The following is an 18,086-nucleotide window of genomic DNA, read 5'->3' as shown; positions in this document are numbered from 1 at the left end:
AAAATGCTCGAATCCACTATAAGTGATCTAATAGCAGAGCATTTGGAAAACAGTGGGAGGATTGGACTGTTTGTATGGATTTACGAAAGGGAAGTCACACTGGACAAACCTACTGGAATTTTTTGAAGATCTAACTAGTAAGGATAATAAGGGGACCCAGTGGATGTAGTTTAGTTGGACTTTCAGAAAGCTTTGATAAAGTTTCACATAAAAGATGAGTACATAAACTTAAAGCCCATGGAACTTGAGACTAGTGTACTGACATCAACAGAGGACTGGTAAGCAAATAATAAACAAAGAGTAGGAATAAACAGGTCTTTTTACAAGTGGAAGGCACTGATTAGTGGGATATGACATGGGTCAGTGCTGGGACCCAAACTATTCACAAAGATTTAGTTGAGGAAACAAAATGCAATATCTCCAAGTTTGGAAAGTTGGGTGAGCTGGAAGAAAGATGCAGAGGTGCTTCAGTTTGATTTGGACAGGTTGAGTGAGTGGGAAAATGCATAGTAGATCAAGTCTTATGTGGATAAAGATGAGGTTATCCACTTTGCCAGAAAATGGTGCTAGATTGGGAAAAGGGAGATGCAATAAGATCTGGGTGTCCTTGTACATCAGTTGCACAGAGTAATCACATAGATGCAGATGTGCAGGCTAGGTGGATTGGCCATGCTAGATTGTTTGTGGCATTCAGGGATGTGTAGATTAGGTGGGTTATAGGAGAATGAGTATGGGTGGGATGCTCTGAGGGTCAGTTTGGACTTGTTGGGCCAAAGGGATTATTTCCACACTGTAAGGATTCTATGAACAAATGATATTTTGGCCTTCATAGCAAGAGGATTCAGGCCCAGGAGCAGGGATGTCTTGCTGCAACTGTACAGGGACTTGGTGAAACCACACCTGAAGCGTTGTGCACAGTTTTCGTCCCTTTTCTAAGGAAGAATTTTCCGGCTATGGAGAGAGTGCAACAAAGGTTTGCCAGACTGATTCCTGGGATAATAGGATTGATACATGAAGACAGACTGGATCTGTTAGGACTATATTCACTAAAGTTGAGAAGCATGACAGGAAACTTTATAGAAACGTACAAATGGCTGGAGAGTCCAGAACTATGGATCACAGTTTAAGGGTACAGGGAAGACAATTTAGGTCTCCAATGAGTAGAGATTCTCCTCACCAGAGAGTGGTTAGCCTATGGAATTCTCTCTGCACTACGTGGTTGAGGCCAAAGCATTGAATGTTTTTGGGAAGGAGTTAGATATAATTCTTAGAATTAAAGGGATCAAAGGGTACAGGGAGAAAGAAAAAACAGGGTACGGGCGTGGATGATCAGTCATGATCATATTGAATGGTGCAGCAGGCTCAAAGAGCCTAATGGCCTACTGCTATTCATATTTTTTATGTTTCAGGGTTTATGCAAGAAATAACAAAAGGTAGGAAAAATAAATAGTCTCTATTCACTAATATCTGATGGGTACCCAAAACAAATTCACAAGTTCAAAAGATTACATCTCAATTATTGTAAGCATTAGACTGAATGGCACCCTCTTCAAAACCTGCAGCGCAATTAATGAATCATGTAAAATATCAAAATACTATGAAGAGTGATGCAGTGCTTGATCCACAAATCTACACCTTTCCTCATTTTAACAGAGAATGAAGGCAAGGCTTTTCCTCCCGAGACAAATATTGGAGGATCAAAATGTCTCGGGTTATTCTCAGTCACCTTATTAACGATAGGATAGATATACACTGGAGGTCTTGCAGTGCAATGTCCCTACCTCTGAGCCAGGAGACCAGGTTCAAGTCACACCTGCTCCAGAGATGTGTACTCAGCACTGAACAGGATGACTAGAAAATGTCTGGGATAAAGATCTAGGAACAGGTTAATGTGATTGACTTCTCAGTTCCAAATGGTATGGACTGCAAAGGCTCAGAAGGTTGAACAAATGTTGCCAATGTGTCCAGATATAGTATCATACTCAGTTATGCTAAATCTCTCAACGCCTACAAGCTGTAGTATTCACTGGATGTGAGTTTGCTCGCTGAGCTGGAAGGTTCGTTTTCAGACGTTTCGTCACCATTCTAGGCAACATCATCAGTGAGCCTCCGACGAAGCACTGGTGTTATGTCCCGCTTTCTATTTATCTGTTTAGGTTTCCTTGGGTTGGTGATGTCATTTCCTGTGTTTGTGATGTCATTTCCTGTTCTTTTTCTCAGAGGATGGTAGATAGGCTCCAAATCAATGTGTTTGTTGATGGAGTTCCGGTTGGAATGCCATGCTTCTACGAATTCTCGTGCGTGTCTCTGTTTGGCTTGTCCTAGGATGGATGTGTTGTCCCAATCAAAGTGGCGTCCTTCCTCATCTGTATGTAAGGATACTAGTGACAGTGGATCATGTCTTTTTTGGAGCCTATCTACCATTCTCTGAGAAAAAGAACAGGAAATGACATCACCAACGCAGGAAATGATGTCACCAACCCAAGGAAACCTAAACAGATAAATAGAAAGCGGGACATAACACCAGCGCTTCACCGGAGGCTCACTGATGATGTTACCTAGAATGGTGACGAAACGTCTGAAAATGAACCTTCCAGCTCAGCGAGCAAACTCACATCCAGAACCTCAACCTGAGCTACAAATCTTCTCAAAATTGTAGTATTCACTCAAAATCAAGTCTAATATTTTGAAGTAATTGAGTTCTCAGCTTACTGAAGAGATGGATAAGGCAGAAATATTCCACCAGTTCTGTACATACTTTTTACTCAAATTTCAAAATTTAAAAATTCCTTGCTTATTTACACCAAAGGCAAATAATAAAAGTACTAAATATGATCCAATATACAGAAAAAGAAATATGAAGTACTTAAGAGCTGAAAAGCCAAAAGGAAATATGTAAAATTTATAAGAGCATGAAGAAAAAAACTTTATGTAAAGTAGCAGCTCATCTTACCTGGTATAAAAACCTTTGGTTGAAGTGCTGCATAGCTCCCTGAAGTTGATTTCTTTGTGACTGCCACTGCTCGAAGTTTCGGACAGACTCAGCTGTTGGCCGTTGCCATGTGGTCGTCCGTGTATTATGGTCCACGTAATAAAACCTTCCACGTTGATCTACTCGTTTTTCCCAACTTTAGAAATGAAAAATTCAAAATTTAGAGTGAGATTGGGGATCTGAAGTAAAAACAGAAAGTGCCGAAAAAACTTAGCTGGTCTGACAGTATCTGTTGAAATAGAAACAGAATTCATGCTCAGTGGAGTGATTCTTCTTCAGAACACTAGACGTGAAATGTTAATTCTGTTTCTCTCTTCGTCGCAGCTGCTAGATCTGTTCAGGTTCCACAGCATTTTCTGTTTGTATTAATATCTGAATTCCGCAGTATTTTGCTTTTATTGCAGACTTTTAAAACTATACTGAATTAGCTAAACTATAATTTATGGCAGGAATCTGATCTATTCCCAAATGAAAAATGACATGTATTAAATGTTTAATGTCATTCTCAACTGAGAAACTTCACCAAAATGGCAAAACACAACTTCAAAGAAAATGATAATGCAAATCCAATACTAAGAGTTTGACGTCTTCATGTTGATTTTTAAAGGTCAGAAAATGGTAAGAGAAAGAACAAACTGAAGAGATAAAGAACATAATGTTGAAGATTGGGGAAAGCTCGATTCACAACAGTCATGTTAGCATCAATGAGAGAAACACAACAGTATATGCAATGAGGACTGAATGCAATTCTGTATTGAACAAGATCACTCCATAAATATTTTTGGTTCCTGCCAAATAGTATAGGAAGTTTTAGAAAAGCTTTAATATTGGAACACTATTGACGTCTTAAATCAGATTTGAACACTGAGTATCTGTAGTGGAGGGAGTGGATGCTTGTGGGTAGGTGCAAATCAAGTAGACTGCTTTGTCCTGGATGATATCAAGCTTCTTGAGAGTTGTGGGGTCTGCACTCATCCAGACAAGTGGGGAGTATTCTAACAAATTCCTGACTTGTGCTTGTACAGAGTGGACAGACATTGAGGAGTCAGAAGGTGAGTTACTCGCTACAGTAGTCTTAGTCTCTGGCCTGGGTGAGTCCAGTTTAGCTACTGGTCGATGAAAACCCCAGGATGTTGATAATAGGGGGTTCAGTGATGGTAACACCATTGAACATTAAGGGCAGGGGTTGGATTGTCTCTTACTTGAAAAGGTCACTGCCTGGCATGATTTATAATTGCCACTCATTAGTGCAAGCTTGGATATTGTCTAGATCACCACTCAGTAGCAGCACTGTGCACTATCTACAAGATGCATTGTGTAAATTCACGAAAGGCACTTTCAAACACACAACCACATTTACATAGAAACACAAGGGCAGCAGATATATGGGAATGTTACAAACTGCAAGTTTCACTCAAAGTCATTCACCATCCTGACTCTGAAATATATCACCATTCCTTCATTGTTACTGGGTCAAAATCGTGGAATTCCCTCCCTCGGTCATAGTAGGTCTACTTACAGCGGTTCAAGAATGTAGCTCACCACCACTTTCTCAAGGGTAACTAATGTGGGTAATAATGTTGACCAACCAGCAATGCCCATGTCCCACAAGTGAATGATTTGAACATGAACTGCTTCATTTTCTGAGAATTCATGAATGGTGCTGACCTTTACGCAATCATCACTGAACTTCCGACCTTATGATGGAGGAAAGCTCATTGATGAAGCAGCTAAAGATGATTGGACCTCGGAAACTATGCTGAGGATCTCTTGAAGAGATGTCTTGGATCTGAATGACTCTCCTCTAACAATCCACAACCATCTTCCTACATGCCCAGAAAGAGTTTGCCCTCTTGTTCCTATTGATTTCAATTTTGCTAGGGCTCCTTGATACCACACTTGGTTGAATGCAGCATTGATGTCAAGGACTATCAGTCTCACCGCACCTCTGGAATTCAGTGCTTTTGTCCATGTGTGAGCGAAAGCTGTAATGAGGCCAGGAGCTGAGTGGCCCTGGCGGAACCCAAATTGGACATCAGTGAGCAGGTGCTGCTTGATAGTACTATTGATGACACCTTTTATCACTTCACTGATGATCAACAGTAAACTGATGGGGTGGAAATTGGCCTGCTTTTTGCGTACACGACATCCCTAGGCAAATTTCCACATTGTAACAGTTTGGCTACGGGAGCAGCAAATTCTGGAGTGCATTATCAGCTTATTGAAAGTTCAAATAGAATCTCAGTTACAGGAATTAAATGAATATTCCTTGGAGCTGACCAGAAGCTATCTGCATATATGAGTGTCTTCAGCAATCAAGCAAAATATAACCCTATGAGCCTCTGATGTCATAGATCTCAGAGTTTGATTAAGAGAATCGGACAGTTATATCTCATTTGTTTTTTCTTCTGATTTGTCTCTTAAATTTTTGTTTCAGTCAGTCTTTATGTGAGTGGCGGTTAGAATCAAAGCAGATTGGGTTTAAATCATGGGCATTAATTAGATTATCTGATTGTTTAACTTTGTTCTGTTAAGGTTATCATATTATTAATAATTTTTTAAAAAACTTTTGTTTAAGCTTTTAAACCTGATGTCTGGCATCAGTTATTTGCACTGTCTGGTAATGACTATTCAAAAAGTCTGCTTAGGAACCACTGGGGTCAATTTTGAGAGTCACTGAATATTTTTTAGTTTTACTATACAGTGAATACAGGGAGAGGGAGGTTGATTTGATTTGGCTCTCTGTCTTCATGTCGTAGCATAATTAGTGTTGGGCCAGCTGGCTGCATCAACATGAATAAAAAAGGATCTACGTAGTTATCAGGATGAATCCTTCATTCTCCACAAATTTTGATAATCTGGTGGACAACAGACATTTCACTGTGATTAACAAAGTGGTTCTGAAGAACCATTTCTCCAATACAACAACACTAATGGCTCAGTGGTTAGCACTGCAGCCTCACAGCGCCAGGGACCCAGGTTCGATTCCAGCCTCGGGTAACTGCCTGTGTGGAGTTTGCACATTCTCCCTGTGTCTGCGTGGGTTTCCTCCGGGTGCTCCGGTTTCCTCCCACAGTCCAAAGATGTGCAGCCTAGGTGGATCGGCCATGCTAAATTTCCCTTAGTGTTCAGGGGTGTGTGGGTTATAGGGGGTCTGGGTGGGATGCTCCAAGGGGCGGTGTGGACTTGTTGGGCTGAAGGGCCTGTTCCACACTGTAGGGAATCTAATCTAATTGGATCTGTACTTACCCTGGTGGTAGAGGTCTCTCCCATGTAGTTGTTTTGGTATTGTGATCCACATAATACACTCTTCCATTAGGCAGCATTCGCTGTTCCCATCTGAAAAATAAGCCGTAGATCTAAATAAGACTTAAATTACTTTTGATATTTCAATAAAAACATACATCACGTAAAAATGTTAAAATTTTGGGTAATCACTGAAAGACTGAGCTCCAGCAGTTTCTGAATGTACACTAAGCATCGGGCATTCCAAGATTACTTAAAGATGTCTGCATTATCCACTTGCGCTAAAATTATGCTCACTTTTATTATTCCTCATTTTGAATATTTCTGACTATCTCAGTAGTATTTGTTTCTCAATGTCCCAAATCACAATTAATTTGGTTTATTACTATAAATTATTATCTTGGGTCCAAAATAATCTCTCATCAGCTCTTTAGATTGCTGTTAAACAAAAATATAAACTTTCATGTTGAAACACTGCTGAGAAAAGCATTAATATCAATTGTATTTTTTAAGAAGTCTATAAAATCTATATCAACTGCTTGTTCTTTCCCTAAAAAACAAATCCGTTTGAAATATGACAAATGATTTTGAATTGCCAAATTAATGCTTTGACGCTTACAGTTTACTGACTGGCACATTATTAACTAAATGAAGACAGAGTGATAGAGAGAGCAAAATAGAGGGAGGAGAGGGGTCCAAGACCTAAAGAAACAGTCTCAAAATAAGGGACAAACTATTTAGGACTGAGCTGAAAACAAATTGATTTACTCAAATCAGAATTCTGCATCCTGAAAAGCTGTGGAAGCTCAATCAGTGAATATGTTCATGACAGAGGCAATAACTTTCTAGACATCGAAGGATTGGGTAATATTGCAGGAAAATTATGTCGAGGTAGATAATCCAGAATGGCAAGGCAGGGTGAAAGATGAATGGCCTATTTATGCTCCTATGTTCCACTTCCATTCAAGTCCCCTCACTTCCTGAACCAGTGTTCCCAAGACAATACTTCCTAAAGTGCATCCAAACTCAGTGGACATAAACTTTCAACAAGCTCCAAAGTGAACTTGGTTGATTAGAAATCACCAGATTGTAATACTGCCAAATTAGGAAAAGGCTACAACTCCTTTCAAACTGCTTGATTGACAAAACAAAAACAAGATTTATTGTAAGAAAGTGAAATTACCATTTCTCTAACTATCTCTCCATTTTAAAACAATTTCTGGACTATAATGGGATGGTGCAGATAAGTACCTGTCATGACCAGAACCTGTGTGAGGTTCCCCATTTGTACCTATTCCAGGCAAGATTCCACGTATTGTTCAGGTCCCAGATGAGGAGGGTGAACTGGCTCTCTTTCTTTTACTCACCTGCCATGTTAGTTCCAAGAAGATTCATTTTAAAAGCATCCTCTCCTTTGTAGATATCCACCTCCCAGGCTAAATGAACTCATGTTTCAAAAAGGAGCCAATTTAACCAGACTTTGAATTATCAAAGCAGTGAGGGTTATTAGTTACCCAAATGCAAGGATAATTAATAACACAACTAACATATACACGGATTACAAATAAGTGAACCCAATCCATTCTCAATGAGTGAGCTTCCACAGTTCTCGAGAGTAGAGAATTCCAAAGATTACCACCCGTTCAGTGTTGAGACACCTCCTCAGCTCAGTCTTAAATCATTGCGCTCTTACCCTCAGATTATGCTGCCTGTTTTGAGATAGGGGACCATAAGACAAACAACCCCTCTACATCCATCCTGAAATGGTCTGTAAGAATTTTACAAGTTTCAAAGAGATTACATCTTATTCTTCAAAACTCTGGGAAATACTGATCCAGTTTCCTTGCTCTCTCCATATAAGTAAAAATCCCACCAACTCAGGAATTAATTTAGCGAATCTCTGGTAAACTGCCTATACGCCAAATATATCCTTCGTTTGATGAGTACAAAACTGTACATAACACTCCATTTGCAGCCTCACCAAGGTTCTAATCGACTACCTGGAAACTATACTCCTGCAGTCCTTGAAATGAATGTCAACATACTGTGTAACCTTCTAATTCCTTGCTGCAGCTGCATGCCAGCTTGTAATGACACGTGGACAAGGACACATGCACTTGCCAAACTCTTATTATTTAAGAATTATTCTGCCTTTCTGTTTTTTTTCTATCAAAGTGAATATCTTCACACATCTGCTATGTCATCCAAGTTCTCTTGAAGCCTCCCTATATTATCCTGACAACTTAAGTTCTAAACTTATCATCAGCAAATATATGTAACATAAATATAGTAGCACTAAGTTCAGAATTCTAAGCAAAGGTAACTAAAACTAAGTTCAAATCATGAATTAGAAAAGATACTAGCTTTTAAAATCTGTGGGCCACGTGGTGAAGATCATGGGCATACACAAAAAATCAAACTGAACCTGAATTTATAAAGTACCCTACATAAACTTAGAAACATCCAAAATGCTTCACAGTTAATGAATAAAGGAAAATTTCTATCACTCTCCCATTAATTTATGCATATCAAGGGCTGGATACCAACAGACTCAGATTTTCCAATAATGTTTAAGATTAATTTAGAACTGAGACAACTACTGCACACAAAGGAACTAATCCCCACTTTGATGAATTTTAGCCAGGATCACTAAGATATCGATGCACATATAGAATCAAAATAGCAGATTTTAAGGACTAATTGCTTGAAATCAAGAACCAGAAATGACATGAGCTATAGCTTGCGTTAAACATATGAATGCTGTTCACAAAAGGGGCTATTTTTCATTGAAACTTTTTCACAAGGAGTTCTCTTATTCAAAGCTCTTCTGGTCTAAACATCATTCTCAGCTACATTATAAATATAGTCTCAATGTGGCTTTACAAACACATGTCAAACTATGCATATGGGCATATTAAAAAGAAACCTCACATTTTTACTAAACCTTTCACAACCTCAAGACATTTCAAAATGCTTTGGAGTCAATGCAGTACTCTTGAAGTACAGTTATCATTGGAATGTAGGAGACATGGAAGCCATTTCAGTCACAGCAAATTTTCACAAAAAGCAATATGTTGATGTATAGATTATATAATAAAATGATTATTATTATAATAGACTGTTAATTGACAAATAAATATTAGCCAGGACATTAGGAATAATCCAAGTTCCTTTTCAAAATAGTGCCATGGCGTCCTGGGCATAACTTTAATGCCTCATTCAGAAGAAGGAACATTAGTATTACACTGGTGTGCCAACAAATAATTTTGTGCTCAAGTCTATAGAGATGGATTTTTCAGAGATGAAAGTACAACAGCTCTGCCATAGTGGACAGACAGAAAATACCAAAAGCATAGTTTGATTTAGAAGGAAAGGCCCATAGTGAAACACAGGCAAAAATTCCATTTGTAATGATGTCTCAGTGACTTTGAAGGGTTCTCTTATTCTCTTATATTAGTTTAAGCTGCCACCGCCAAAGTTGGGCTATTCCTGGCAATGGGTCCATGAAAAAAATTCTTTTTAAATGTTTATCAAAACAATAGATCGAGGTATGCAAGATCATCCTTGAAGACTCCGAAAATCCTTCTAAAATACCAGCACAGCATAGACTTGCACACCAAATGTACAATGTGAACCATTAACGAGGGTTGTTGCTGTTTGAAAAACAAAGGGAAATCACACCAATATTTCACATTACGGTGCCAGAGCTTATTAAATGAATTAATTGCGCAATGATATCTTTAATAACAATCAAAGCATTTTAAATTGTCAAATTAGTTGTTTCTGGATCCAACAAAGTCCTTCAAGTTCATTCCAACTCATTTTGGCATCATCACAAGGATCCAACTCTGGATCATATACAGCATTATCACTTTCAGATTCATCTCTCCAAGAAAATCATCTTCCTCTCCAGCCACTGTATATTCTGCATTTTTTGAATAATATAATGGCACTCTATGCACTAATGAAGTCACTTCTTTCTTCCACTCTGGCACCAGTTTTTCACAAACACTCAATTCTCTTGTTGCACCTCAGTAATTTGACAAGTTTGCAAATGTTACAACTTTCACCTTGAAACCAGCACTGTGCTTCATTCTTTTCCTCGAGAATCCATTTTTGTTCATCACTCACCACACCACGTTTGCTGTGTGTGAGCATGTCTTAAACTCCCATGCATCTTCTCCGCAACACAGCCTGTATCATGAGCTTGGTCCCATGTGCTGGCTTACGGAGTGGATTTGATGGGCTGAATGGCCTTATTTCCACTCCTATGTCTTATGGTCCTACAGTACTAGCTAAATAAAACATGGATTGCTGGGGGAAAAAAGTTAAGGACAACCATGTACAGATTTCAAAGCTGAAAAACGAATAGTCTTATAATCTGGATACACGCAAAAATATGGCGTTTGGAACAAAGATAAAAATGATTATCTTATCTCATGGGGTTGACTTATAAACCGTGATCAATGGAAGAAGTAAACTTCAGAGCTTAGTACAAAGTCACCTGAAGGTATGGCCACCAATGATGAGTAAGAAAGTAAAGAGCTGTAGAATTCCACAATAGAGACAGGAGTTACTCTCCTTGACATCAAGGCCAGGTTTTACAAAGTGTCACATCAAAGAGCCCAAGCAAAATTATAGTCAATGGGGCCAAAGGGGAAAACACTCTGCTAGTTACAGTCATACTGAGCACAGATGAAGAAGATTGTGGTTGTTGTAGATCAGCTATCTCAACTCCATGATATCTCTGCAGGAGCACCTCAGGGTAATGTCCTAGGTCCAACCATCTTTAGATGCTTCATCAATGACCTTCCCAATCTCATAAGATCAGAACTGAAGAAATTCACTAATGATTGCACAATTTTCAGCACCATTTGTAACACATCAGGTACTGAAGCAGTCCATGCCCAAATTCATCCAGACCTGGACAATATTCAGGCTTGGGTTGACAAATGGCAAGCAACCTTCATAGCACACAAGTACCAGGCAATGGCCATCGCCAACAACAGAAAAATCCAAACGTCACTCCTGACATTATCATCACTGAATCCCAGACCATCAACATCTTTGGGGTTACCACCAACCAGAAACCAGCCGTATATAAATACCATGGCAACATGGACAGGTCAGAAGCTAGGAACTAAACAGCGAGTAATTCACTTCCTGGCTCCCCAAAGCCTGCTTGCCATCTAGGAACATGAGCATGACAGAATGCTTCCCACTGGCCTGATCATCAAGATGTTTGACATCAACCAGAACAAAGCAGCCTGCTTGACAGCACCAAATCCACAAATATTCATTCCCTCCACCTTCGACGCACAGTAACACCAGTGCATAGCGTCAACAAGATGCACTGCAGAAACCGTCAAAAACCTTCCAAACACGCAATCACTACCATCTAGTAGCACATGGGCAACAGATTAATGGGAGCACCGCCATTTACAAGTTCTCCTCTAAGCCACTCACCATCCAGACTTGGAAATATATCGCCATTTCTTCAATATTGCTGAATCAAATTGCTGGAACTCCCCTGAGAATGACTGTGGATATACATACGCCAAACGACTGCAGTAGCTCAAAATGGCAGTTCCCCACTAACGTCTCAAGAGCAGCTGTGAATGATCAGTGAATGCTGATCCAGCCAGAGATGCTCACTTCCCGTTTCTTAATCAAAAGCAGCTCAGAAACACAGGCTGTAGGACAGAAGTAAGTTGCAGAGATTGGAACAATGGGGAGATTGAGGCATTGAAGGCACTGCAGGTCAGTGAGCATAGAGCTAAAGGTTGAAGAAGTGTTGATGAGTTAAAATACTGGCAAGAGTATTTGATAAGCTTAACATTATGAATGTCATTACTTGGGAACATTGTTGGAATTTTAGATTGAAAAATCTGTAATAGAAAAACTGGATGCTTTATACGATTTTATCAACACAAGACAAAGGTAGAAAGGAAGTTCATCAAGTTGTCGCTTTCAGCCATGATCATCAATTCTTACATCAATGCATGCAAACAAATGTAAAAGTCACACAACTGAGGTGCTCAGTAATGAAGACAGAAACTGACTGTAATCAAAGTTTATATGAATAGAAAATAAAGAAACATTTTCTAAATCCTTAGTACTGAAGGACTTATTAGTTCTATACAATGAAGAATAAAAACCAATTTGAGACTAAGTGTAACACAGAGGTCTGCAGTGTCTGCCAAGATGTCGACAACCAAGAAAACAGTAACATACGCATACCACATTAAGGAAAACTGATCTTTAAGAGTAATGATCTGTAACTACTGTACAAGTCCTGCCCTAGCTTTAGAGTCTTGATTTCAAAACTAAACATACAGTTTTGTGCCTTATTAATTTAGAATTTCCTGCCAGGCATGCTTTAAGTTCCCTTTGAACTCAGTTTTGCTCTATCATTGCAATGAATTGCTAAAAAGCCTGATTAACACATACACCAGGTTTTACTAGACGCATAACAATGGTTATTGTGCATTCCATTCAAACTGAATTTTTTCTTCTAAAATTTACATTTAGGATTATTCATAAGAATTGGTTTTAAAGAGGGTTATTTGGAAAAAGTAACTGAGTATTACTTGAAAAATATAGACTCTAATTTATTCTTGATATTCTTTTCTGTACATAAGGGACATATTTTCTAGTCACTCCAACATCACAAATGTTCTGGGTCATTTGACACACTGGTATTTATTGGACTGTAATGTTCCCCATGATTTGTTAGCAGGTCCAGGTCGAACATAATTTAAAACATTTTCTGTTATTCTGGACTCCTTACTCTCTCTTCTATTATGGCTCCTTATATTGTAAACCAGATGTGGAGAGGGTGCCACATATCACAATTGTGCATTTAATATGAAACTGTACCACTGGCCTCCCTGTGAACTAAGGGTAAGGGAAAAACACAGCATCCGCTGGCTGCAAAATGTGGCCTCTCGTGTATCTCAGAACACTAACAGTGTATTATTCCACCAAAATGTCAACAAAGAGATAACACATTCAATCATCCATGACAATCACAATGCAATGTGCTGCCACTGTAGCAGAATGTTCCTAAACGTGGCTGAAATTGCTGGCTGCAAGGAAAACCCATTGAAAAATTTCCTTTCCAACACTCCAAAAACAAGAACAACAGCTGCAGGAAACATTTGTACACACTGAGTTGCTAATGATCTTGATGTAGGTGTCAAGCATGTCAGAGCGCCTTTCGCTGAGTCAGAAAGTTGAGAGTTCTAGCCCCATTCCAAGGCCTAATCACAAAATTAAGGCTGAAATTCCAGTGCAGTAGTGTTGGAATGCTACCCTGTTGAAGGTGCTGTATTCAGATAAGGCAAAAACCCAGGTGTCATTCGTTCTCTCAGATCAAAGGTGAAAACATAAAAGATCCCAAGACATTTCTTTAAAGAGGAAGAGGAAGGTATATCTCCTGGACAATATTTATTCTGACAATCAACAAAATAACTTGGTTACCTGTTTCACGTATCAAAATGCTTTGTAGAATCATACTCTGTGCAAATCGCCTGCTGTGTTTCCACATTACAACAATGTAAACACTTTAAGAGTATTTCACTAACTGTAAAGTGCTTTTGGGTTGGCTTGTAGATGTTGGCCTTACTTTCTTCTGACAGACATGGTATCCACTCAGAAAACATTGAAAAGCCAATTTTGAAAGTTTGATTCATTGAATACAGGTATCACTAGCCAAATTCCCTCTAATTTATGTTGCTGCTGCAAAGAGGCAACAGCTTCTGGAAGCAGAAACAATACATTGGCACACTGATCAAAATGGACAGAGCTTCCCACAGCTTAGTGGAAATGTTGGCCACCAGCAATTATTGCCCATCCCAAACAGCCCCTGAGAAGATGATCATGAGCCACCATCTTGAACTGCTGCTATATTTGGAGTATAGGAATGTTTACATGCTGATAGGAAGGGAGTTCCAGGATATTGACCCAGCAACAGTGAAGAATGGTTCTATAGTTATGAGTCAATAAAGCTTTCCTCTTTGAAGGCTTTCAAAATATCAGCTGGGAATGTAAAGCAAATGCAGCTTTTGATATCATTTCTGCACATTAACCTCATTAATACTCAATTTTCTAAAATGTGATCACAACTAGTCCATGAATTTATTTTGTGTGTCAGGAATTTTATTTTGCAGCCAAATCAGTTTGTGGAAAGTATAATGTATAATTTCACCGAATTTACAGTTGCTCTTCAACAGCAATTGCCTAATCTAATTTCGCTGTCCTTTCATTTGAACCCTTCATATTTTTCCTTTCAAATATTTATCCAATTCACTTTTAATGGGTGCTGCAGCCTGTTTCAAAAGTCACTTGCAGTAAAATATTCTATGTTGTAATAGCTCTCTGCATGGAAAAAAAATCCAATTTACTCGAAGTAAATCACGAGTGTATCCGTGTTTGCTACCAATTTGTCTACAAACAATCGTGCAATGTTTACTTGCTTGAAAGATTTCATAAACTTGAAATGTTCTAAAGTTTCTTCATAAGTGTAATTTCTAACTGCTGATATTTTGCCACTCTGAATCTTTGTATTTTCCACACATCTCTTGACTTTTCTATCTCAGGGAGCCCAGAACTTCATGAAATATTGTGCAGCCTTAAATTCTTGGATAAATTCATCAACATGACCTTACTTTTATATTCATGCACAACATTATATTTGCAAGAATTGTAAATTGAAAAATAAATAAAAAGAAATCCTTTCCACTGGGTTTTATACTATACGCAAACATGGTTTCCAAGAAAAATAGACAGTATTTTGTATGCACAATGAAGTAAAAACTAAAAGAACTAATTAAAATAAAACTGAGGTTTGGCACGTGGTTGTGCAGCTAAAAGTTTACTCAGAATCAGCTGAATTGACTTGGAGCAGAAACAGCAGGGCTGAAACAGACAGCCCCTGAAATTGTGATGTATCATTGATTGAAATGCAAGTAGCAAGTCACCTTTTAAGTTTACTTGCTTTTTATTTTGTAGCACACAAGTTAATGATATCTCAAAATGGAATCTTCCTTCTCACATCCCACCTTCCCTTCACTCCACAATCTCTTCTGGTTTACAAACGCACCTTTCAGATTCCAGGCCAGCATCTACAGGAAAGCCAAGAGTTTATTTAAGTGACTGCTGGACATGCACATGGACAGCAGTGAATTGAGGGGAATGTAGGTTGGGTTATTTTATTTTTGGATTAGGATTATTCCACAGTACAACATCGTGGGCTGAAGGGCCTGTACTGTGCTGCACTTTTCTATGTTCTATGTTTATGACGGGACACTGATTGCCACTTGATTTCACTTCTGCAGCCACCAGTTCAGATGCTGAGTGATAATGGGAACTGCAGATGCTGGAGAATCCAAGATAACGAAATGTGAGGCTGGATGAACACAGCAGGCCCAGCAGCATCTCAGGAGCACAAAAGCTGACGTTTCAGGCCTAGACCTTTCATCAGAGAGGGGGATGGGGTGAGGGTTCTGGAATAAATAGGGAGTGAGGGGGAGGGGGACCGAAGATGGAGAGAAAAGAAGATAAGTGGAGAGGACAGTATAGGTGGGGAGGTAGGGAGGGGATAGGTCAGTCCAGGGAAGACGGACAGGTCAAGGAGGTGGGATGAGGTTAGTAGGTAGGAGATGGAGGTGCGGCTTGGGGTGGGAGGAAGGGATGGGTGAGAGGAAGAACAGGTGAGGGAGGCAGAGACAGGTTGGACTGGTTTTGGGATGCAGTGGGTGGGGAGGAAGAGCTGGGCTGGTTGTGTGGTGCAGTGGGGGGAGGGGACGAACTGGCCTGGTTTTGGGATGCGGTGGGGGAAGGGGAGATTTTGAAGCTGGTGAAGTCCACATTGATACCATTGGGCTGCAGGGTTCCCAAGCAGAATATGAGTTGCTGTTCAGATGCTGATCCTGTATGTGTCTTCAGACTTAAGTCTGCACACTGTGAACACTACTCATGAATTCACTACAGCAAGGGGCGGAGAAAGCACAGCTGCCATCTTACCTGGAGGCAGAATCACACGGGATCTGCTGTAGAGAATTCGTATGAAGGATGTTATACATGACGTGACGGATAAAATTGGAAGGCATATACAATGAGGTCTTAGTGCAGTGGGAAGCCTGTGAAGGAAGCCTGAATTCAATATGAAGCAGGAGTCTCACCAGCTTCACACAGGGTGTTGCGCAGCACTTTTATCGCAGCCTTGATGAAGTGGTAACAAACTCCAACTTGGTAGTTTCCACATTCTCAGAAGCAAAGTATAACTGCCATAAGCTTCCATTGTAAAACAAACAACCTCCAGCAAAAGTCGGAGTGCTGTCACACAAGATCAGTTTGTAGCCATGAGTTCAAATCTGTTTACTAAACAGACTTGCAAGCTATCACAGCAGGGTAGCAATTCATCCTCCAACAAATTAGGTGCGACAAGGAGAGCGTGACAGTGACTATGAAACAGCAGGCTGCTACCTTCTCTCAAGGAAAGTATTATTGTCATAGAGTTATGTAGCACAGAAATGGACCTTTTGGTCCAACTCGTCCATACTGACCAGATATCCTAAACTTATCCAGTCTCATTTGCCAGTATTTGGCCTGTTTCCTTCTAAACCCTTCCTCTACTCATGTACCCATCCAGATGCCTTTTAAATGTTGCAATTGTAAGAGCCTCCAAAACCATTTCTGGTAGCACATTACATACATGCAGCACCCTCTGCATGAAAAATTTGTCCCTCAGACCCCTTTTAAATCTTTCCTGTCTCACCTGAAACCTAATTCTTCTAGCTTTGGACTCCCCTATCCTGGGAAAAAGACTTTGGCGATCCACCCAATCCATGCCCCTCATCATTTTACAAACTTGTATAAGGTTGCCCTTCAGCCTCCAATGCTCCAGGGAAAAAAAGGCCCAGTCTATTCAGCCTCTCCCCATAGTTCAAACCTTTCAATCCTGACAACATCCTTGTATATTTTTTCTGAAGTCTTTCAAGTTTAACAATATCTTTCCTATAGCAGGGAGCCCTTATTTAAAGAAGTATTCTAGAAGTGGCCTGACGAATTTCCTGTATAGCCACAACATGATGCTCCAACTCTTTTAATCAATATTCTGACTAATGAAGACAAGTGTGCCAAATGTCTCCTTCACATCCCTGTCAACATGCAACTCCACCTTCAAGGAACTATGTATCTACACCCCCAAGTCTCCTTGTTTGGCAACACTCCCCAGGGCCTTCTGATTAACTGTTCAAGTCCTGCCTTGATTTTCTTACCAAAATGCAACGCCTCACACTTATCTAAATTAAACTCGACTGCCACTCCTTAGCCCATTGGCCCATCTGATCAAGGTCACATTGTACTCGGAGGAATCTTCACTGTCCACTATACCACCAATTTTGGTGCTATCTGCAAACTTACTAAGCGTACCTCCTACGTTCACATCCAAATATTTTATACAAATGACGAAAAGTAGTGGACGCTGCACTGATCCTTGTGGCACACTGCTGGTCACAGGCCTCCAGTCTGAAAAGCAATCTTCCATTACCACCACCCTCAGTCTTCCACCTTTGAGCCAGTTCTGTAGCCAAATAGTTAATTCTCTCTCTGTTTTGTGTGGTGTAACCTTGTTAACCAGTCTACCACGTGGAACCTTGGCAAATGCCTTGCTGAATTCCATATAGACATCTACTGCTCTGCTTTTATCAATCTTCTTTGTCACCTCTTTAAAAAATTCAATCAAGTTCATGAGACACAATTTCCCACACAAAAGGCCATGTTGACTATGCCTGATTAATCCTTACTTTTCCAAATGCATGTAAATCCTACCCCTCAGAATCCC

At 39.7% G+C, this 18,086-nt stretch overlaps 1 protein-coding gene across 2 annotated transcripts in view; it reads right to left on the bottom strand.

Annotated features, from left to right (window-relative positions):
* wwp2 (WW domain containing E3 ubiquitin protein ligase 2) overlaps positions 1 to 18,086 on the bottom strand; it is a 220,676-nt gene that overhangs the window by 64,171 nt on the left and 138,419 nt on the right. For both annotated transcript variants that reach the window (XR_007249090.2, XM_048546465.2), the window contains exons 9-10: positions 6,242 to 6,331; positions 2,954 to 3,128 (exon numbers count right to left, since the gene is read on the bottom strand). Coding sequence is in view for 1 of the 2 variants with exons in the window: in XM_048546465.2 (XP_048402422.1) it covers positions 2,954 to 3,128; positions 6,242 to 6,331 (265 nt within the window). In the remaining variant the exon portion in view is untranslated. The remainder of the gene's footprint in view (positions 1 to 2,953; positions 3,129 to 6,241; positions 6,332 to 18,086) is intronic.

This window comes from Stegostoma tigrinum, chromosome 16 (assembly GCF_030684315.1).
Source record: "Stegostoma tigrinum isolate sSteTig4 chromosome 16, sSteTig4.hap1, whole genome shotgun sequence".
NCBI lineage: Eukaryota > Metazoa > Chordata > Chondrichthyes > Orectolobiformes > Stegostomatidae > Stegostoma > Stegostoma tigrinum.
This window is presented reverse-complemented; position numbering and strand designations above follow the sequence as displayed.